Consider the following 24,047-nt stretch of genomic DNA (forward strand, 5'->3'; position numbering starts at 1 on the left):
AATCTTACTGCTCGTCCTTTAGGCTGGGTTCACACTGCTGCGGGGGGAGATCCGGATGTGATTCGCACAGCAAATCACATCCGATCTCCGTAGCACTGCGAGTTCAGCCATACAGATAGTATGGCTGAACTCGCAGCTGTCCCGCAGCAAACTCGCACAGGACCCTTTTTTGGGTCCGCAACGGAATCGGATCGCATGGGGGTTCACACCATGCGATGCGATTCTTGTGCGAGTCGGCAGATCGCACTGCGATATGCCGACGGATCTGGGGGTGTCATTAACATAACATTGACACCCCCAGCCGTCCGCATAGGGCAGTGTGAACTGCCGGCGGGAGGTGAGCGATGCGGGAAAACGCCGCGGATTCGCGGCGTTCCCGCATCGCAATAGTGTGAACCTAGCCTTAATGATCATCATTATAATCACACAGTACAGGTGCTGTGACTCAAAGCACCTGTACTGTGTGACTATCATCATGATGATAATGATGATCAGTGTCCCTTCTGTATAATTTAACATTGCCAATGGTCAGGGCATGGGGAAAGGTGTGTTTTCTGTCATGACTGTACAGTACCTTTCCTGAAACTTCTCCCAGCGATCCTTCTAGGTACACTGCTGGGCTGGCTGCTGAATGGGTGGACATCACATGGACTCTGCCTGCCTGTACTGATCACTTCCAGGCTCCAGCCAGCCTACCCCGAGCCCGCTAGCGCTCTTCTTCCGCCTGATTCCCTTGGCACTTACTTGCTGAAGGAGGCAGTGTGCAGGGCAAGCCAAATCACTCTGCCAGGCTAGCAGCAGGGACTGAGAGTCTTCCAACTCATCAAATGCAGCACCAGCCAGAGTGCAAGTCCGCCGCAGGTGAACCCCCCCCCCCCCTCTACAATCTCACAGCCCACTGGATGAACTTATAGGATTACTACCCGGGAGCCATGGCAGGGATTCGAGGAAACAGTATGTGTACACTGACTGACTGTATACATTGTGCATAAATCCTGAAGCTTCCAGCTGGGCCCCCTGTGAAGCGACACGGCCTGGGCCCCCTGTGAAGCGACACGGCCTGGGCCCCCTACAGAAGGCCTGGGGGTACCCCCTTATCAGAGGCCATGTGCACGCACACACACACAATGTTTTGCCTTTCAATTTTCTGAATTGATAGTTTTACAAGCTGGGGTTCACATACTTTAAAGCTTGAGTAGTCTTGGGTATAATCACCTACCAATCTGTCTTTGTACACAGTCGGACAAGTCTGTACATGTAAATTCTAAGCCCTACCTCAATTCAAAAGCCATTATCAGTGGGCCCTGCTCTCATCACTGGAGTTCCCATCTTACACTACAGTCAATGCGGCAGGAAGAGTGCAAACCACAAGCTAGACTGTGTAATGGTGTGAAAAGTTAGTGGCATCCACCCACAACTGAAGAACACATATTCGCTCTTCTAATCACCAGTCAGTAAAGGTTATTTTTCTCTAACATTTTGTAAATTTGAAAGCTAACAAATTTATGGATTGCACAAAATTGCAAGTGGTTCCAGGTGGTCATACCGCATGTGTGGATACAGTACCTGAATTTGTTGACCGACTTCTAAACCTAGTGCACTTGCATGTCTTATCTGAAAAAGAAGACAAAATATTAAAAATCAGTCTGTTACATTAACAAACATTAACAATGATTGGTGCTGCAGCAAAAAGTACTTTGATTTTGGTATTATAAAGGAGACCAGGAAGAGAGACAGAGAAACACTTGCAGCTTCATGTTCATTTATGACATTTTGCTTATTTATAATGATGAATGCTTTTCTTGTTCAGTCACCGGATAAGCAAAAAGCTCTACAGGCTTAAGCTGGCAAAACAACTGTGCGTTTTCAGATGCTGGTTTCCCAGGAACCAGTAAAACGCACTCAGTGGTTGGCCTCATTGGTCACCTCCTTCCTGACATCACTTGATTGAAATATTAAAGGAGCTTGGCATAGAACTGTCAGCCAAACAGCAGTTGTTCCCAATCAGATGTAGCTACTGCTCTGGTATTTTGATAGCCCTTGGGGGCGAGTGTCACAATACAATAGCCACAGCAGCAGATTTGTCCATCCACGCTGTACAGCCCGCAGGCTGAATGAAAAAAATGATCAGTGTATGGACAGCTTTATTGAACAAAGGCATACAAAATATTAAAAGGAAAAGTATGGTGTATTCAGTTAAATATTGCAATTGCATGAACGCAAGTGTATTTTGGAATGCGATTTTTACTTGCTCATCCAGGATTTTATTGCATTCATAAAACACAGAGATTTGTAGATTAGCTACAAGACAGAGATTACAGAAGGTCATTTCAATTACTTTACCTTCGTGTCTCTCTTTGAAGCTTTGTATCCATTCATATATATTGTCTTTTTTTTTTCACTCTCGTTTCAAAGCAATCAGTGTAAGTACCTGAATTTGACCTAGAAACAGTCTCTTGCAGTGTGCCTGTATAGAGCTTATATTGGGAGGAGGATAGAGGGGTGCAGCGAAGGACTACCATTATTCTCTGTGGTAGTTCTCCATTATCACCTAGCTGTATGCTCACAATTTTGCAGTAATAAAATTGTACTGAGTGTTATTAAAGGCTGACTTCACCTTTTGTGCCAGTGGCTGCATGCAAGTGAAACCACTGGTGTGAACAGACCTCAAGTGTACTTCTCCTTTCCAAGTAAAGCAAAAGATGTATTTTTTAACTAAATATGTAACTGTCAAAATATATATGCAAACCAAACTCCTTTCACTGCTCACAGGCAGCCTGATTTCTCTACTCCCTGCAATCAACAAGGTGCCAAGGTCCTGGAGTCCGCCTTGCCAATAAAAGACTGCACACCAGAAGACATTTAACTCCAGCCAAGGTTTATTGCAATGAAAGCACACTGCTCATTCCCACCCAAATCCATGCCCCCTACAGGTTTCACTCACAGTAGCGCTTAATCATGCCCTGCTGTGGGTGAAACATGTTGGGGACATGGATTTGGGCAGGAGTGGTGTGCTGTCAATGCAATAAATCTTGGCTGGAGTTGAATGTCTTTGGTATGTGGCTCATTATTTGGATTGTAAAAATATATTTGCAACTTTATCTAGACATAGGGGAAGCCATTTAAAGCGGGATTCTACCCTAAAGTGGAACCTCCACTGATCGGAACCCCCCCCCCCCCCTCCGGTGTCATAATTGACACCTTTCAGGGGGGAGGGGGGTGGAGATACCTGTCAAAGACAGGTATTTTCACCCACTTCCGGGTATAGACTCCCACGGGAGTCTACGCCATTTCCTGCCCTGCCGTGCTGTCTGCTGGGACACACACGGGTCCCAGTGACAGGGCGGAGATTTCCTATTGCGCAGCGCGGCTCGCGCATGCGCAGTAGGGAACCGGGAAGTGAAGCCGATTCGCTTTACTTCCTAAATCCCTCACCTCGAATGGCGGCGGCAGCAGCCGAGGCTCGAGCGGTCGATCGGCCTCGGCTGCCGGCATCGCTGGAACCCGCGACAGGTGAGTGTCCATTTATTAAAAGTCAGCAGCTGTAGTATTTATAGCTGCTGGCTTTTAATATTTTTTTTTTGGGCGGAATCCCTCTTTAAGTCACTGCATATGCAGATTCTTCTACCTGCTTAGCAATACTGCACAATGAGGTTTACTGTTCCCGGGCAGAGTGCATATTAATGGGTCAGGTTTGACCTAAATTAAAGGGCAAGTTCACCTGTAGTCAGAAGAAAAAAAAACAAAAAAAAAACAACTAATTTTTGCAGGAAAAAAAAAAAGTGGATTTATTATATCTCCCCCCCGGGAGCCTGCAAAGCATTGTACCCATGATCAGTGGATGGTGGGTGCAATGTCAGGCTCCTGCAGACACATCTTCCAGCTTTCTGCCTTTAACGCTGCATGGGCTGTTCTTCACTGCAAGCTGTGTGCTGCGTTGGCGGACGCAACTTGAAATAGTTGGATTCATTCACAGATCGCTGCGAATGAAAGATGTGGCTGGGCAGGTAGAGCCCAAAACAGCCATGCCAATTTTATTGTGACAGCAGCTGCAGGGCAGAAGAGGCTCAGAGGGTGAGAACGTGCTGGAACGAAATAAACATGCAACACGTTACATGTTCCAAAAGGGACTTTTTTTTTTAACTATATTGTATAGTAGCCAATAGAAAGAAAATTTTTAAATCTGTTCGATGCCAGTAACAGCAAGCACAATAAAATATGGAAGTCACATTACAAATATATTTTCTTCTCTGAATGTGTATCTGCTGAAAATACACCATATTACTTTGAGTAAACAATTGTGGACAGTAAAATCAAATTTGTGCATCTTTAACCAATAAGAATGCAAAAAATATAGATTAGACCTCTACCTTTCGATGGTCGAGCTGTGTATTGTGAAGCAAAACAGGTGTCATATTTGGGTACAGTTTCACCATTACACCAATGTCCCTGTAATGCATAAAGAAAAAAAATGCATAAGAATATAGTATAGGTCCCAAAAGTTTGGCTTAAAAGTACTATCAGCAGTATTCAGTTTTCAGATTTTTTTTTTTTTGTTTTGTTCACTACCAGTGAGCAAATTCAATGCATCATCCAAAAACTTTTCTTAAAGTGGTTGTAAAGATAAAAACCTTCTAACCTTACTGCATTCTCTGCATTAGGGTAAAACACCATTTAGGGGCCCCGTGGAAATACTTACCCAAGTCTGATCTCAATCCAAACCTCAATTGGCTCCTGCTGCTGTCAATAAAATCCACTGATGAGGAAGCGTGGTGGGGCTACTCAGGATTGAGCCTGCACAAGTGGATTGCTGGGGGGGGGGGGGGGTACAAGCCAGGAGTGCCAGCGGGGGGCCATAGAAGAGGAGGGTTGAGGCTGCTCTGTGCAAAACCATTTCGCAGAGCAGGCAAGTTTAAAATGTATGTTATTTAAACACTTAGCGACCGCCCCACGCATATCTATTGTGACAGGACGACTTCTTTGTGCCAGAAATGCCTATTACGTGATCTCATACTTCTGGGTCTGGGGCGACCCATTCCAGCTGTGATTGAACACAGCCGGAGTCAATAGCGCGTCTGGCGGAACCGATGATTGTTCTGGAGATCAGCAGAACCTTGGTCTGCTTGTGTAAACAACGCAGATCGCCATTCTTTGAGAAGGGAAGACAGAGATCCTGCGTTTGTTAAGCAGGAACATACATCCCCGTCTTCCCACAGTAAATGCACCCCCCCACCCCCCAACACACAGTTGGAAAACACTCCCAGGGAACACAGTAAACTCTTTCATCACCCCTGATGTTAACCCCTTCCCTGCCAGTGCCATTCGTACAGCGATAGTGCATTTTGTTAACATTTATGACTATACTGGTGTCACTGGTCCCCAAAAAGTGACACTTTGTGTCAGATTTGTCAGCCATATAGTTAAAAAAACAAACAAAAAAAAACAAACAAACTGATCCTGCACCATTACTAGTAAAACGAAAAAAAAAAAAATAATCCATAAATCTAATCAAGTTGCTATAATTTTGGGGATTTTTTTTTTTTTTTAATACCAAAAATATGTAGCAGAATACTTAAACCTAAATGGACGAAGAACTTACATAAGTAGAAAGCAAAAAAAAAAAAAAACAGTTTTTTGAAAATAAATTGTTGGTCTTTTGTGGTTTATAGTGCACAAATTTAAAACTGCAGAGGTGATCAAATACCACCAAAAGAAAGCTATTTGTGGGGGGAAAATAAAAAATAAAAATAGGAAATTTGGTTACAGCGTCACACGACTGCGCAATTGTCGGTTAAACTAACAAACACAGTGTTGTTCTGCAAAAAAGGGGCCCGGGCAGGAAGGTGCAGGGGGTTAAACGTTATGAAGCTGAAGTGGTTAAAGAAAAAAAAAAAAAGGAAGAAGGATCCTTAACCACTTTAAAGTGAACCTTCCATTCTCTGTGGCCAACATAGTGTTGTGCTTTCAAAACGCTCTCCTCCTTTCCTCAGGACAATAATTAGCACTGTACATTTTTACTTTAGTCAAAGGTCATCTAAGCATTTTCTCTATCTCTTAACACTCCCCCTGGTTGCTGCCCTGCAGAAGGCAATAACATGACTGTAAGAGGAATGGCAGAGGTGTCTTATCTATATAGCTGATATCTGGGAGCGATTTCTGCAAACATTGGGAAGGGAAAGGGAAAGGGATTGCTTTACAACTAAACTCCAGTAAGATTTTAAACACTAGTTAACCTAAGTCCGTCTCGACTGCAATGTTTTGTAACTCCCTACATAACAGTACTGCATAATCTGCAAGATCTATCAGCAACAATTGGAAATGAGAAAAAAAAAAAAAAAAAAACAACAGTGAAAGAGCATCAGGGCTCTCCGATCCACTGAAATATGATGCTTTGTGGCGGACTGCACAAATTATTGATATTACATTTGTTCAGAAATGGACTAGCTCACTCTGACAGGTAATGGAAAAGAAGATCTCCATGTTTGATTTTAAATTACTTCTGCACAATCAAACATGCCTTAAAGAGGAAGTAAACCCTGATGGGTTTACTTCCTCTTTTTTTCCCTGCAAAGGTAAAGCATAATGGACTACTATGCATCGCATAGTAGCTCATTATGTGCCACTTACCTGACACAGGAGCCAGCGAAGTCGCCGCTGTCCCCTGTAGTCCGCCGCATCCATCTTGCTGGTGGCGTCTCGCAGCTCCGACGAATGACAGCAGCGAAGCCGCGATGACGTCACTCCCGCGCATGCGCACGGGAGTCGCGTCTCGCAGCTCCGCCGCTGCCATTCGGCGAAGCCGCGATGACGTCACTCCCGCGCATGCGCACGGGAGTCGACAAATTAGGCAAATCCATTCTTGGACTTGCCGCATTTAGTGCGCCTGCGCGCCGCTGTCTACGGCGCATGCGCCGTAGACAGCGGTGCCCATTTTCGGGCAAATATCTCCTAAACCATATAGGTTTAGGAGATATTGCTTGGACCTACAGGTAAGCCTTAATCTAGGCTTACCTGTAGGTCAAAGTGGTTTGAAAGGGTTTACTTCCTCTTTAAAGTAGAGCTATAGGCAAAACATTTTCTTTATTTTGGATAGAGCAAAGGAACGTGGGATTTTCTTTTTTTTTCACCATCTGTGTCCCATTTCAGAAATTTTCCTTCACTTCCTGTCCCATAGACAAAACAGGAAGTAAAAGGGGAAATCCCTGAAAATGAAATCTCTTGGGGACCCCAAATTCACCAGAACTACTGTCTTCGTTGGAAGATTTCCCCTATTACTTCATCCCAAAATTTGGGAGGGTCTTTCACTCTCAATAACAGTAAACAGGACAAATTAGAGAGGGGCAATCTCTCTAATGGGGACACACAAAGCAATAAAAACCTGACAGGGGTTCTAATTCATCCCCACGCTATTCAAATCTAAAAAAAAAAAAAAAAAGTTTGCATTTAGGTATAACCTAAACTCTTGTCGCTCATGTAAGACGTGTCCACGGCCGCCCATGTTTCTTTGCTAACCGAGTAGAAATTGTCAATTCCCAGTCTCTAGTAACGACTGGGAGCTGACGGGACAAGCTCCCAATTATATGACCACAGTGACAGCCAATCACAGTCTGGGCGTAAAGACCTCTTTAAAGAGTTACTAAACCCACAACAGTATATGCAGTAAAGCATGCTTGTTGTACTCACTGTGGAACCTAAGGGAATAATCCCCTGCATTGTGTAAAATGGCTGTTTGAGCCTGTCTTTTCTGATCCTCCCCTTTCTACTGTCCCCAATTTATCTGCTGATATAACAGAGCCTTGGACACACTCCGCACATGCTCAGTTTGGGGTGTATTGCTAGAGTTTTTTTTTCTCCCTAGTAGGGTGCATGTGATCAGCACAGGGCCAATCAGCATTGTTCACACAGAGAGTCAGGGGTCACGCAGCCTCAGAGGAGAATTAAAACTCCTCCTCTTACAAGCTTTAACCAGTGCTAGGCCAGACACTGATAGAAGTCACAAGACTATTAAAAAAAATAAAAAAAAATATGTAGCAGTTTATATTTACTAAAATAATTGCATTGCTATGTTCTGTGGGAGACCAGATCTAGTGAATGCAGGCTCCTGGGTTTAGCAGCGCTTTAAAGTGACACACCGGGGCTGGGTGGGAAGAGGTTAATTATTCACTTGACACAGGTTCATTTTTTAATGATTTCACATGCTAGTAAATGGAGAGTAAGCCTGGTTTCACATATGCGAATCGAATCCGATTTGCATAACATTTGAACCAGACCGGCTTGCAATGGGCTCAATTCACATATATGAGGGCCGGGTTGCGGTGCAACTTAAAAAAGGGGTCCTGTGCGTTTTTCAGGCTCAGGTGCAATTTCAGTGTTTTGCTGAATGGAAACCGCACCGGACTCTGCACCAAAACCAGACCCGCATATACACTATTACCAAAAGTATTGGGACCCGTATATATGTGAACACAGCCTAAGGGGGGGGCTCAGTCACACACCAATACATTGACACTTACTCGATTAAAAAGCTCACATAAAATGAATGGGCTGAAACACCGCATCATGAGTGAACAGAGGGCTGCATTTTATATGCGTTTGAGTGAATGGGCCTGAACAGGATCACATCCGTATCCACAGGGAAAAAGGCAACAATTTCGAAGAATTCATAGAAACAAATAAGTCCAAAGTAGATGTAATCCACACTGTAGCCTTACCAACATAGCTATTTGTTGTTTAGAAATGAAATGGGTCATCGGCCGCAGGGTTAGGGCCGAATGACTGTTTGAATTTCCTGTAGATTGCCCAATGGTCTGATTACCTTAGCTGGGGTGAGTCCCTGTTTTAGCTTTCTGTAACTTATATTATTGTATGTCCCACTGAAGAATTACCTGCTGTATTTTGAGATTGTGACTCAGGAATTTGTTCCGTTATTCAATAAATTTTTTTTTTTTTTTAAAACCCGAAAAAGAAATAAAAGGAAAAAAATTAATAAAAAATAATAAAAAGAAAGGGTTCCTCTTTACCTGATCTCGGTTATGGTGGCGGTGTATATAGCTCCAAACTCCAGGATAAAGTCTTGCTGCAATGAAGAATAAGAATTTTAGAATGGAAGTAGCAGAAAAAGCAGGTAATAAAGTGCAGCACAAACATGGATTGGCTTACGTCATCTTTGCAAATGTCACTGATGAACTCTCTGGCTTCATGCATGGCGCTGGGCGTTGGAGCAAAAACTGAAAACACTTCATCATCCAACTGGCTCACTGTTACGCCTTTAAATAAAAAAAAAAAAAAAAAAGGACAAATATATACATAGAATGTACAAAACATAAAAGTACATAAAATATCGGCTAAAGGTCACAATGTTTTATGCTTTATAGGTTTCCTGGAAATCTCCAGCTTGTTTAGGGCCCTTCCTGCAGCTCTCTAATTACACAGGCATGCCGGGTGTCACGGCGATTTTTCAGCCTCATACATACAAATACTGCAAACATTCCTATTAAAATAAAAAACTCAGGTATTTTAGTACTTGCCTGTTTCAGCTTGAAGTTTCTTTAAATTATATCCACCAGGTCCAACAAATCTCGCCCTCTTGGACAAAGGCACATTGACATTTTCTATAATCAAAATAAAATGAAGTACCTTGCTTAGGCAATTTTCTTACAGGCTCTGGATTGATCACATTTAGTGTATAATACCAAAACCAACAAATGACACAAGTGTGAATTACAAATTGAATAAGACAATTAAAAACTACATTCATTTCCCTTAGCCCTGGTTCACAGCGATGCGGGAAAAGCACAAGATATGCCTAATTTCCCAGCATCCCATTGCTACGTGCATGCAATCTGCTGCAGGTGTCAACATTAGATTAATGACACCCTGAAACAGATTGCAAAATGCAGTGAGATTGCCAGAATTGCAACACATGCAATGTTATTCAGGTGCAGAAAAAAAAAAAAAAGAAAAAAAGTGGTGGTCTTGCACAATTTTGTTGCAGATGCAATACGATTTGAGTCATACAAATGCATAGCTCCATTGCACCGCACAGACATTGTATGAAATTTATTCTTATCCCCCTTGAGGGGTAATTTCTTTTTGTATGCTGCTTTCTGGCTACGGCAGTAGCCTCCTTTACTTGGAGGAGTGACATAAGGGGGGGGGGGGGGGGTTTAATCGTCGCCACTTCATTACAGGCATACCCCACTTTTAAGTACACAATGGGATTTATTTACTAAAGCTGGAAAGTGCAAAAATCAGGCTCACTTCTGCATAGAAACCAATGAGCTACTAACCCCAGATTGTTCAATTAAGCTTTGGTATCAAAACCTGGAAGCTCATTGGTTTCTATGCAGAAGTGAGCCTGATTTTGCACTTTCCAGCTTTAGTAAATAAACCCCATTGTGTACTTAAAAGTGGGGTATGCCTGTATAGTGTGGTGGGAAAATTTATGGTAATTTTTTCTTTGTTTTATAAATCGTATGTAATGTGCACAGAAACGCGGTGCGATTCCTGTGCGGTGTTCTGCACGCACAGTGTGAACCCCGGCTTAGTCTCTGTTAACACTGGAGCGATGAGGGAACCTGTGCGATTCCTGTACCGCATCTGACTCAGTCCTGCATCATTTTGGTGTGAATGCAATGCGATTTCTGCCAAACAAAAAAATAATCGTCCTTTGCTGTGGCCCACTAATGGTGCGAAATTCCAACCAAAATTCATAATTACGCTTTTGAAAAGACAAATTGTTTGGAATTCAACCCACATATGGCCAGCTTAAGGAGAATTTTTTCCACTGGGGACACTCATTCCAGGAACAGCTGTCCAAGGAGGACAGGAAATCTCCCAATGGGGGAGGAGGGTTTCGAAATGCAACCTTCAAGAAGTTTATAGAATGTAGATGGTCTACAAGTGATTAATATTGTTACCAAAAACACATTACTGGCTAGGTTGTCTGGTACATGCACGGCTGTTTGCTCAATCTCCAAGGACCTTGTGAGGGGCAATCAAGCTGAAGGCACAAGTTTCTTAGCTACAGGGAAAAAAATATCAACAACAAAACCTAGTGCATAAACTAATTCCAATTTTCCAACTATTCATTTTATACAGGAATCATTTTCCACAAAAACATTTGTATAATAAAACTCATCTGCTACTTTTATATCTATGGCTGCACAGGACAGGAATATTGCTTATTACCAGTTCACATTTATATTACCTACGACAGGGCTGTTTTCTTTCTTCTGTGCTTTGGGCTTTGAAATCGTTTTATTCATTATTTGCAGAATGTCTTTTTTGGCCACTAGAGGAAAAAAAATAAAATAAAAATAAAAAATGTATACAGTTTTTCCATTTAAAAGTAAGGATACAAATAAGCTTTCAATGTTATAAAGTGGCTGTATAGGCTAAAGGTATTTCTTTTTTTTTTTATCTTAATGAATTCTCTGCATTAAGGTAAAAAACCTTTTACACCACTGCTGCTGGTAAAAGGACATTTACATGTTATCTTATCAGTAAATGTACACAGGGTTGTTTATAGTCCTTTTCAGGCAGTCGAGTTTAGAGGCATTATATGGAATGCAAAAAAGATGCATTCAGAAGCTGAGTTTACAGGCATTTCAAGCTCTAAAAACAGGGTAACTCGCGTTTACCCGCGTTTCGTTTACATGTTTACGTTTACAAGTGTTTTTCATTTTTGGGCATTTAAAAAAAATATATATTTTATATTTTTTTGGGAAAAAAGTTTCTAAAAACGCAAGTGCCGCCAAACAGACATTTTAAACGTGGGTTACGATCTGTCAAGTTAAATCGTTCAGGAGAGTTTGTAAAAACGTCCCACGTACTCCTTGGGTGCAGCTTCCCCCCGCCTCCCTAAATACTTACATTAGCCCGATCTCAGTCCAGTACTGCTCGCTCTCTTCCTCCTCGCTGGACTCAGTGGGAGCAGCAGGAGCCATTAGCTTCTGCTGCTGTCATTTAATTCCAGTAATGAGAGAGCAGGGGGCAGGGCCAAGCCACACAGTGTGTGTCAATAAATGCACACAGTACAGCTCGGGATCGAGCCTTCACAAATAACCCCCCCCCCCCCCCAACAAGCAAGGCAGGAGGAGCCAGAGGATGTGAGCGTCCCCGGCAGAACGCAATTGTTCAGCAGGGTAGATTGCTGTAGTAACATCAGGTTGTTGGTGTAGCAGCTCCGACCTGAGCTGTCAGGTATTTTTTTCCATTCATCGCTAGTAGTGTATATGGGGCATAATGCATCAGGGTGCATCCTGATTATTTATTCACCTGGGCAAGTCGGGAGTAGCGGCAACTCTTTCCTCTTTACAGGCAAGTAGAACATGTTCATTGCTCTTATGGCAGCTGATACTCTCCTCTGCTTTGACACTCCCTGGATGTGGACAAACCCAGAGTGTCTTCATATACAAAGCAGCACCAGTGGTCCTGCATTGTATGTGGTAAGGTTGGAGAAGAAGACTTTGGGGACTGGTCATGTTGCATGGCAGAATCCTGAATGAGCCTGAAATAAAATTATTACACCTTATTCCAATCTCCCCAGAGAAAATGAGCACTAGACCCTTGCGGCAGAGAGGAGGCACCAGTGCAAGAGCAATCTTTTCCCAGTCCATACTCCAGCTTTAGAGAACCATACAAACTGCCTAGTCTCTCTTCTAGCCTTCTAATTTTGAGAAAGCAAAATAGTGGTTATACAGCCTGCATGGTCAATGACTCAAATATCTGTGTGCCATTCAATATACATGGGTATACTGTGTCAACAGAAAATGTAATACACGTTTTTAAAAAAAGCAAAAAAGAAATTAAGATTTGAGTGATTTTTTTTTTTTTTTTTTTGGGGTGTTTACTTAGGGGGTTATTTACAAAAGGCAAATCCACTTTGCACTACAAAGTGCACTTGAAATTGCACTGAAAGTGCAGTTGCTGTAGATCTGAGTGTTAGATCTGAAATTAGGGAAGCGCTGCTGATTTTATCATCCAATCCTTGCATGTCCCCCTCGGATCTACAGCGACTGAACTTCCAAGTGCACTTTCAGTGCAATTTCAAGTGCACTTTGCACTTGTAGCGCAAAGTGAATTTGGCTTTAGTAAATAACCCCCTTAGTGTTGCATATAATATATAAGAGATGGAAAAGCACATTACATCTCAATTGAGATGAACACACTGTAAAAAAGGCTAGGCATCACATAAGAGGGGGATCATAGTAGCCAATGTACAACAGATCTCAACATACCACAGCCTTAAAATGGAACTAGAGTTCTGCTGCAGGCTTTTTCTTACATGCAAGGTCTCTAAAATTAATCTACCTGCTTGCTAACGGTCTCCACTGCGATATAAACTGAGCATGCAGATAATCATGAATAAAGACAGAACATTAGGGGTCAATATTCAATGTAGGCACTTCTGAGTTGGATGCATGAAGGAATCCAACCACAGGTTCCAAATTTTAAGGAATTTCCCGAGGCAGGCCTTGCCATCATATATTTTTTAGTGGGTAGTTCTGCATTAATCAGATGACAAACTTGTGGTAAAGTTGGGGGATTGGAATTCTTCAAATTGAGTAATATGGAATTTCTAGTTTGCAAGAATAACCACCAACACATGACGCGTTCATGAACCAGCGGGACAAAGTCATTGAGGATCCATTCATGTGAAGATTAGTAGCATTTGATTATGACATCTCAACACAAAAGTGTAAACTTTCTATCTGAAAAGCAGCAGCACCCAGGTTTACACTGGTTTTAAAGGCTGAAGGTTTTTTTGGTGGGCACTGATTGGTGGCACTCAGGAGCATTGATAGTTGGCACGAATATACACTGGTGGGCACGGATATGCACGAAGTGGGCTCTGGCAGGCGGTACTGGTTGACACAGATGAGGCAGCGGTGTCTCTTCCTCTTTGGGACCGATGTCCCTTACGCAGAAGCCGGTGATCGGCTTTAAAAAAAAACAAAACACGATTACCAATCCTGTTTACATCATGTGATTAGCTGTCATTGGCTGACAGCTGATCACATGGTAAGAGGCCGGGATCGGATAACCCGAGTCTCATTGACTCTGTGATCTGTGTGATCACAGTGCGTGCAGCGAGCGCCCTGCAGGGGGCATGCAAAGGGGAGGACGTCTATTGACGGCCTCCCGGCAACGTAAGTCTGCGCTGTAGCTGTCATTCGGCTGTAGCGCAGACGGGAACAGGTTAAAGTAAAACAATTGTGGAAGAAACATTGAGGCAACACCTGCCAACCTCTCCTAAAAACAAATTGCCTGAAAAAAAAAAAGTAACGTCAGAAGTTGAATTAATTGCATAAATTAAAAAGCAGACAACCACTTACCACTTGCCTGTTGGATAGCTTCCATCACAATCTTTAAAGGTAACCCTGGAATTTTAATGTCTGCCTAAAGAAAAAGTAATTCATTAATTTAATAAACTAAATATTAGTGAAAGATCCAAGCTATGGTAAGGAATCAATTATATACTAACCTGCAAGGCTGTTATACCCTTGCTGGTGCCAGCCATTTTAAAATCCATATCACCATTATAATCTTCAATACCCTAAAAAAAAAAAATAAAAAATAAAAAAAAAAAAAAAAATTATCAGCAGTGTTATCCGAGGAAACATTACCACCATGTTACCATGTTAAAGCCACCCTGTTCGTTTAGCATAAAGCTTTTTTTTAAATCCAAGAATAAAAATAAATAGTTTTCAGCTTACTGGTCCTTGGATGTGGTGGCTGCATTCATTTTCCAGGCTACATAAATTTTTTATTTTTTTTGCAAGTACAGAAAAGTACCTGTTGATCCTGTCTAAAATCCAGAGTCACAGTAACTTCCTGCACAGTAAACTAAAATCTCAAATATGATCAGACTTCCCAGTTCTTGCATGTGTACTGCAAAACATCTCTGCTTTCTATAGCATTTTTCTCACAATAAATTATATATATATATATATATATATATATATATATATATATATATATATATATATATATATATATATATATATATACACATACACACATATATACACATACATACATACATACATAATATTACCAAAAGTATTGGGACGCCTGCCTTTGCACGCACATGAACTTGTGTCATCCCAGTCTTAGTCTGTAGGGTTCAGTATTGAGTTGGCCCACCCTTTGCAGCTATAGCGGATTCAACTCTTCTGGGAAGGCTGCCCACAAGGTTTAGGAGTGTGTCTGTGGGAATTGACCATTCTTCCAGAAGCGCATTTGTGAGGTCAGGCATGGATTTTAGAGAAGGTTTGAGCTTGCAGTCCCCACTCGAATTCATTCCAAAGGTGTTCTATTGGGTTGAGATCAGGACTCACTCATCCATGTCATTATGGACCTTGCTTTGTGTACTGGTCCAAATTATTTGGTGGGGGGGGGGGGGGGGTTATGGTGTTGGGTTGTTTTTCAGGGGTTGGCACCTTTGTTTCAGTGAAGGGAACTCTAAAAGGTGTCAGCATACCAAGACATTTTGGACAATTTCATGTGCCCAACTTTGTGGGAACAGTTTGAGGATGGCCCCTTCCTGATCCAACCAGTGCACAAAGCAATGTCCATAAAGACATGGATGAGAGAGAGTTTGAGGTGGAGGAACTTGACTGGTCTGCACAGAGTCCTGACCTCAACCCGATAGAACACCTCTGGGATGAATTAGAGCGGAGACTGCGAAGCAGGCCTTCTCTTCCAACATCAGTGCCTGACCTCACAAATGCGTTTCGGGAAGAATGTCCCATAGACACACTCCTAAACCTTGTGGTCAGCCTTCCTAGAAGAGTTGAAGCAGTTATACCTGCAATGGGTGGGCCAACTCAATATTGTACCCTATGGACTAGGACACCATTGAAGTTCATGTGCGTGTAAAGGCAGGTGTCCTAATACTTATGGTAATATAGTGTATATATTTATATATTTCTGCTTTCTACAACATTTTTCTTACCAATCACATGGGTGTGTGTGTGTGTGTGTGTGTGTGTGTGTGTGTGTGTGTGTGTGTGTGTGTGTGTGTGTGTGTGTGTGTGTGTGTGTATATATATATATATATTTTTTTTTTCAATTTGTATGACACCAAGGTGTTAATACTTCCACAAATAAGGAATCTAGTGAAAATAGGTCAGCCTATCGAGTCAAAAGCAGTGGGAGTAAAAAGCAGGAAGTGTTGAGTAAGCATTCAGACGGCTTATAGATTTGCTCTTGTAGTCTCTGGTCAGATTCCCTTTTGTGGCACAAAAGGTACAAAATGTATAGAGTTCATGTCAGAGATATCTTTGGTACAAGAAAAACTACTTACCAGTATATCTGTAAGTATTCGATAATCTTCGATTTCTTGATTGTCTGCACTATATTTAGTAACTAATCCAACTGCAACACCAGCAACGGGAGCAGAAATTGGTACCCCTAAAAAAAACAGTTAAGGATTAGTCAACAGTTTTACTCGCATTGTATAAACATAGTCCTTAGACTTCATGTACATGGGCAATGAGCATCAATTCTACACATAGCAAAAAACAAAACAAAAAACAAACCCAAAGCCACATCTATTTGGGGTTCATTTATCTGTTTGCACACTAAAATGAGCCCCATCAGCGTAATAGCTGGTGTCTGTATTGTATGGAAGGTGAGGGACGGTGCTTTGCACTGCGACCCAACTCAAGGAAGCACTGAAGAAAAAAAAAATATATAAATAAAATAAGGTGCCCCCACTACACTGGCATCACTATTAGTTTTCTTTCTGAAAACCCTCTCATTGCCAAGCCCTGTGCTCCATTTTTAAATTCAGTTCGCCAGACCATTTTTGCTGTTTTCTTTATATTTTTTAATTTTATATATATTTCCATTACAGCTTTCAGAGTTTGTTGACGAACCCCTAAACTTTACATTTTCTGAAAGCATAGAATCCACACTGGGATGCAAGTGTTCCATGTATAGTATTGTATCCCCATGCAGGCAGTCTAGTTGATGTCATTTACGATGCAATGGCTGCAGGAACACTGGAGTGACCATGAGCTTATAGCAGAAGGAGGAACGCCAGCGTCATAAAACATACTAAGCTGGCCAGCTGGGAGCAGTTCTGTGCCACCGTAGGTTTTATGTCACTGGCAATGAAAAGGTTAAAAACTCCTACCGTATAGCCTCCACTGAACACAGCAGGCAGGAAGAGGCGTGTAAATTTATTTATTTATTTTTTAACTTGAGCTATTGAACTCTCAAGGGGGCAGCTGCAGCGCCTGCTGTAAGAGAAGATGGAAAATAGCTAATCAGTTATAAACTGTAGGCTTCTCCCATTTCCAGAGTACACTGAAGGACACAGAAAGGCAAACCTTAAAAAAAAAATAACACTTAAAAAAGCACTGGACACAGGCATAAAAATTGAGTCCAACTGCGGGGTAGGAAACAGCCCAAACATTAAAAAGCCTAACGTAAACAGAACTGAGGACTGACTGCTTGCAGCTCAAAGAGTCACATAATCTGGCATCAGATGAGGCAGAAACAGCTGTCTAGTAGAACTTATTACAATAACCTGGGCCAGTGCAGAGCAATAAAGATCACCATAATGCCATACGTTTCTATCCTGTGGAGCAGGAGAGGAAGAAGTTTCAGGCGTAGGAAAGGCAAAGACCACTGGTTTCCAAAAGTGGATTCCTGCACCTGGGTACAAACACATGCAGTTTGCCATAACAGTTCCAGACATACCAAGAGAGTCTAGAGACCACTTTCCTTGGTATAGACCCTGCAGGCTAAGGAAATCTGGCTTCCAACTGTCTATGCCTCCAAAGTAAACAGCTGACAAGGCTGAACAAAGTACTGCCCAAAAACTTCTTAGGCAATGAGTAAGTTCCAGTGATTTCTGAAGGTTCAGGATCCACCCAAACCAATGAAACATCTAGACAGATAGAACAGCCCAACAGAACCGGTTTAACTTTTCTCTCAACAAATGGTTGCCCAAGTATTCCACAACTGGGAAGGTATGAGGGAGCAACAAAGCCAACTTCTTGATGAACACCTAGTGTGCTGAAGATAGGATAATTGGCAGGGACAAAAACTTTTATTGTAGTGGCTTTACAGCAAACGAAAATGCAGATGTGCCGTATGTCCGAGTACATGAACAAGTTGGAGTAAAAAAAAACCCTGGGACCATTTTGGAAAGGCGACTGGAGTTATGAAACCTTGGTCCAGAAGACCCGAGTGATCCTGATGAAGACCTGCCAGTCTGAGAGGTGACACGGGAAGGTTTAAAAAGGGAAAAGATGAGGAAGGGACAGGGAACAAACCAACAGGGTCCTGGGGACACCACCTCTTGCACCAAAGAATCTGGAATGTAAAAATGCCAAGGCACCTGCAAACGAATATGGACGTTTACACCATAACTGCATGCAAGGTGGGACCCTACAGCAAAAATAAGGGCCTCCATTTTTTGGTTATTTCTTACAAGCAGTTGTATCCTCCATGAAAATAGTAAGTGGAGGCCACATCAACAAAGGGAACAGGCCACTTACCAACAAACTCTGCACCGAAAGGATACAAAGCTAGCAAGTGCTTACAACAGGGAGCAAACAACCCATCAGGGCACTTCTAATCACACTATAGAAACAGTTGAAAGGCAGGTAAAAAAGGGAAAGACTTTGCTGCACTACAGGCCAAACACAACCCAAGGCTGGAAACAGCAATGGTAGATGCAAAAGGCTTGGCCAAAACAGTCTCTAATGTGAGATCAGAAGAAGACTGCAACGTCTCAGGGATAAATTAATTTGACAAAAGACTTGAGCGACTCAGAATCAGGGTCTCTGCAGCCACTAGTTTATATATTACTAAGGCTTAAAGTCCTTAAGGACCACAATAAAAAATTCAGCCATGAGGGCAAAAGGCAGACTGCATGCTGGTAGTAGGAGGTGTTATCCTGGGCTGCCCTTCAGTTTTTCATTTGACAGTGTCAAATCTTCCTGAGTGCAGCAGTATAACCCAAAAGTTTCCTGTGACCCCTGTATATCAATGAGAAAGAAACCTTTTTTGGCTTTAGATTTTATTTTGTGTTTGAATGTCTAACCCTTTGTACCACAAAAATGAGACAGAATTTTCTAACGATGCTCAAAATCAGTGGAGTTCCAGTGGGAATATCTCAAACCTTCATGCTCTGGCATAAGGGCTTAAGTGAAAACCTGCTGCAGCTTAAAGCGGAGGTCCACCCTAAAATGGACCTCCGCTCATCAGAATCCCCCCCCCCCTCCGGCGCCACAATCGGCACCTTTCAGGGGGGAGGGGGGTGCAGTTACCTGGATAATCCAGGTAACTGCACCCACTTCCGGGCTAGCTCTCTGCGGAAAGGGGCGTACGTTACGCCCCTTTCCGCAAGCGCCCGCCCCCTTCAGCAAGTGCCCCGCTGCCTGCTGGGAAACACACAGCTCCCAGAGGCAGCGGGGACCGTCCGGATTGCGCCGCGCGGCTCGCGCATGCGCAGTAGGGAACCGGAAAATGAAGCCGAAAGGCTCCATTTCCTGATTCCCATACCCAAGATGGCGGCGGCAGGACCCGATAGACGAGCGAGCGATCGGCTTCGGGTGCCGACATCGCGGGCGCGCTGGACAGGTAAGTGTCACTATTTAAAAGTCAACAGCTGCAGTATTTGTAGCTGCTGGCTTTTAAAAAAAAAAAAAAAAAAAAAAAAAAAAAACGCGGAGTCCCGGTGGACTCCCGCTTTAACCACTTTCAGGCCAGATCATTTTGCTGGCTTAAGACCAGACCACTTTTTGCGATTCAGCACTGCGTCGCTTTAACTGACAATTGCACGGTTGTGCGACGTGGCTCCCACACAAAATTGACGTCCTTTTTTTCCCCACAAATAGAGCTTTCTTTTGATGGTATTTGATCACCTCTGCGGTTTTTATTTTTTGCGTATATAAACAAAAATAGAGCAACAATTTTGAAAAAAAAAAAACTGCATCATTTTTTACCTTTTGTTATAATAAATATTCCCCAAAAATATATTTAAAAAAAAAAACATTTTTTTCCCTCAGTTTAGGCCGATACGTATTCTTCTACATATTTTTGGTAAAAAAAATAAAAATAAAAAAAAAATAATAAAAAAAATCGCAATAAGCGATTATTGATTGGATTGCGCAAAAGTTATAGCGTTTACAAAATAGGGATAGTTTTATAGCATTTTTATTAATTTTTTTTTTTTACTAGTAATGGCGGTGATCAGCGATTTTTATTGTGACTGCGACATTGTGGCGGACACATCGGACATTTTTTGACACATTTTTGAGACCATGGTAATTTATACAGCAATCACTGCTCTACAAATGCAGTGATTCCTGTGTAAATAACACTGGCAGTGAAGGGATTAACCAGGGGGTGGCAGTGTAGGGGTTAAGTGTTTCTAGTGGCGTGTTACTAACTGTGGGGGGCTGGGCTTTGTGTTAGTGAACACTGATCTCTGCTCCAATCACATGGAGCAGAGATCAGCATCACTTGTTGCTAGGCAGAACGGGGAGATGCTGTTTACAATGGCATCTCCTCGTTCAGCCGCCCCGTGAGACGATCACGGGTATCCCCACGGCGATAGAGTCCGCAGGACCCGCGACCGGACTCACGGGGGTCCCGACCAGCACGCGAGTGCGCCACTGGCGGCGCAAACGCGATGGCAGGGCGGAATTTAAAAATGGACGTACCTGTACGCTAATATGCCTGCCCGTGCCATTCTGCCGACGTACATCAGCATGCGCCGGTCGGGAACTGGTTAATGATAAATTTAAAGAAAAACTGAATGGAGATTAGTATCAGGGGTGCCATTGCTGATCTCCTTCTGAAAATATTAGCTTTCTGGCTCTCTCATGCTTTGTGGCTCTATGAGACAGCTGACCTCACCATACATGCAAGTTAGTGGATATTTTCCCAGGTCAGTGCCTCAAAGTACTGAAGCAGTCTGATCATCCTAAAAACCAGAAATCTAAAATTTCATTAAAGGGGATAAAGGCAGACCCCCATCCTGCAATGGGTGTAGAATAAGGTTTTGGCTATAATCACAGGGCACATTCCGGGAATGGAAAAATGTCAGGTGGACAGGATAGGCTGCAACACCCAGAGGTATTCTGGGAGATCTGTCGTCACTGGAGGGGTCTGAATGTGGACCTTCAGTGATAAGGTTCAGTATGCAGCTGGACATTTTTGTGGCTAGAATGGGAGATCCTGCAGCATTGACAGCAGTAACCTTGTTCTGTTTATCTGGGACGTCTGAAATCTCCCCCCCCCCCCCCCCCCCGAGTTTCACTGTAGTGACTCTTTTCTTTGAATTGGTTACCAATGGTAAATATGAACTACCTTGCTGCCTCTGGCGATGGATATCTATAGCCTTTAACTGATGTTGTATTACATTATTATAAAAAAAGAACGCTGGTATGAAATGGGTGCCGGTTACGTCTGAGTCCCGATTAGGTGGTGGTGGTGAAGTAGCGTCCAAACGGGTGATTTATTGCATGATCACAACACAAAGATAGTGAGTCCCGATTAGTACATATACCACAAGTATCTATATACCAAGGGACTTAGAGTATTGCTTGAAAAAATACCTATATTATAAATCACATATATCATTATACATATATACCAACAGCGAAACATCATCAAATGGCATTAAAAAACCTTTAAGTTTGAAAAGACCCGACATCAACATATGACAACTGAGCTGATGCTGTACATCAATCAAGATGGTCTGTGCTCAAATTCTCTACATGTTTCGAGCAATAAAAACTTGCTTCCTCAGGAGAAGCCCACAGGGATATATAATTATGAAAACTGTCCAAAAGCCTTCATGTAGATAAAATATAATTAACTTCTAATTACAATCCAAAACCATTTTTTTTTTCCATGCAATACATTTTCTTATATTTTACCTTGGTGTTGTAACAATAAAAGTCCCATGGGCTATAGATAGTTGTGGTGTATGTTGTATTACATGCGTTTCCATGTGCTTCTTAAAGTGTCATTAAACCCACATCATAAAAAGCTATCAACAAATGGTGCATTACATGCTGTTCATACTCGCTCTCTGTGGGATTCGTTTTGGTATTCTGCAAAAAACCTGATTGATCCTGCGGCTCTCCATCTCCACCTTCTGTTCACATCCCCAATTCAGCTAGGGATTTTGCAGCTGTGGCGGCAACTCACCACATCCTCGGTTTTCAGTGAGTTTCTATGCTGTGCATTTCCTAATGATCACATCTGAGCAGCCCATGTGACTATAGAGTCACACATGTGGGCGTATACACTATGGTAAATGACAGCCCACTTCCTTCCTCCTCCTCCATGCTCACTAACCAGATAAACACAATGGAGGCGGGATATTACATGTAGATTAATGGAGGCTTCACCTCCCTCTTATTCTAAGACAAAGGCTGGAGGGGCGTGATAGGCTGTGACTAGCAGAAATCCACCCACACCATGTTACTGGCAAAAAAATAATAAAAGGTTTGATTTCAAATATATATTTGTATGACAATTTAAAACGGTTTGTTGATATCCCAAAGGGGGTTTTATTTATTTTGAACATGTGACCAGCAACAGAGGATTAGAAGCTCCTCCAGCTTACGTTTCCCTGCAGACAGGCAGGGAAAGAGCTGGGTCATGTGACAGCTGTATATCAATTAAGAAAAAGGTACTCAGATGAGTTTTTTTTATTATTAAAATAATTACAGTGCAGTCCATATACAGAAATAGAAAGGACAATGTAAATTAAAGTGTAACTTTAAAAAAAAAAAAGTCAGTTTGAAAGAAACCACTTATAGTGTTTCCTATTGAAAGTCCGCAAAGGGCAGAAAAGAAATGTCTGTGACCACCGTGCGCAAAATTCTTTGGCAGAAGTTAAGTAACCAGCATGTTCTCACCTCTCATCTAAAGCAACATTACATTTACAAACTAGTGTAGTAGGTGATACCAAGTAGATCAAATTGCTAAATAGAAGTCAATTCTTGAACCGATTTTAAAGCCATTAAAAATATCTGAGACAGATACGTGAAACAAATGTAAACATGTAATTACCTGCATCCAATAAAGCCAAAGAGCCACCGCATGCAGAAGCCATAGAGGAGGAGCCTGATGTGAATAAAATACATTTAAATACGTCTATTTAACCATAATAAAGGTAGAAATATATACACAAATGGAAGCATTATAGGAATTTTATTTTAACCACTTACTTAAAACACCACCCCCCCCCCCCCCCCCGCCCTTGTGCGGTCATGCAACGGTGTACCCGAATAAAAAGTATGTCCTCCCCCACACACAAATAGAGCTTTCTTGGCACACTGTAAGCATCACACAGTGTGCATTAGAAGCTGCAGCAACCACGGCACAACCTGCCTGGAAATTGCATGTTCTCCTTGCGCCTGTGTAGGTTTCCTCCGGATACTCTGGTTTATTCCCACACGCCAAATACATGCTGAGGGGTTAATTTGCTCCTGCCTAAATTGGCCCTAATATGTGTACATATGACTGAGTTGACCTTTAGATTGCAAGCTCCTTGGGGACAAGGACTGATATGAATGTATAATATATCAGGGATATGCAATTAGCGGACCTCCAGCTGTTGCAGAACTACAAGTCCAATGAGGCATAGCAAGACTAACAGCCACAAGCATGACACCCAGAGGGAGAGGAATGATGGGACTTGTAGTTTTGCAACAGTTTGAGGTCCGCTAATTGCATATCCCTGATATATATGTAGAGCGCTGGAAAAATGAATGCCGCTATACAAGAACTTGTCATAAAAAACAAATAAGTCAGATAGAACCCGACTCATTTCCTGGCTGGAGGGCATTGAGTATGATCTAGCCGTTTACTCCTCAGTCTAAAGCCGGCCATATACGACTCAATTTTTTGTTTTAATGTGGATGGGGTATACTTCCCCACAGTCAGAATACAATGATCAGTGTTTTCCTGCGCACGCATGTCTGGCAAATTTAATAAGTATGAAACCTCCTGAAATTTAGCTTAATAGTCTATGGAGTCACCCATCTCCTCTGTCCCCCAAC

At 42.4% G+C, this 24,047-nt stretch overlaps 1 protein-coding gene across 1 annotated transcript in view; it reads right to left on the reverse strand.

Annotated features, from left to right (window-relative positions):
- Positions 1–24,047, reverse strand: part of PNPT1 (polyribonucleotide nucleotidyltransferase 1) — an 89,937-nt gene that overhangs the window by 650 nt on the left and 65,240 nt on the right. Inside the window, exons 18-27 of the mRNA XM_077486042.1 lie at positions 23,056–23,109; positions 16,313–16,419; positions 14,489–14,560; positions 14,340–14,403; positions 11,210–11,293; positions 9,528–9,611; positions 9,160–9,266; positions 9,021–9,076; positions 4,371–4,449; positions 1,567–1,614 (exon numbers count right to left, since the gene is read on the reverse strand). Of these exons, the coding sequence (XP_077342168.1) occupies positions 1,567–1,614; positions 4,371–4,449; positions 9,021–9,076; positions 9,160–9,266; positions 9,528–9,611; positions 11,210–11,293; positions 14,340–14,403; positions 14,489–14,560; positions 16,313–16,419; positions 23,056–23,109 (755 nt within the window). The remainder of the gene's footprint in view (positions 1–1,566; positions 1,615–4,370; positions 4,450–9,020; positions 9,077–9,159; positions 9,267–9,527; positions 9,612–11,209; positions 11,294–14,339; positions 14,404–14,488; positions 14,561–16,312; positions 16,420–23,055; positions 23,110–24,047) is intronic.

This window comes from Lithobates pipiens, unplaced genomic scaffold (assembly GCF_037356315.1).
Source record: "Lithobates pipiens isolate NorthernLeopardFrog02 unplaced genomic scaffold, aLitPip1_a1.2 Scaffold_18, whole genome shotgun sequence".
NCBI lineage: Eukaryota > Metazoa > Chordata > Amphibia > Anura > Ranidae > Lithobates > Lithobates pipiens.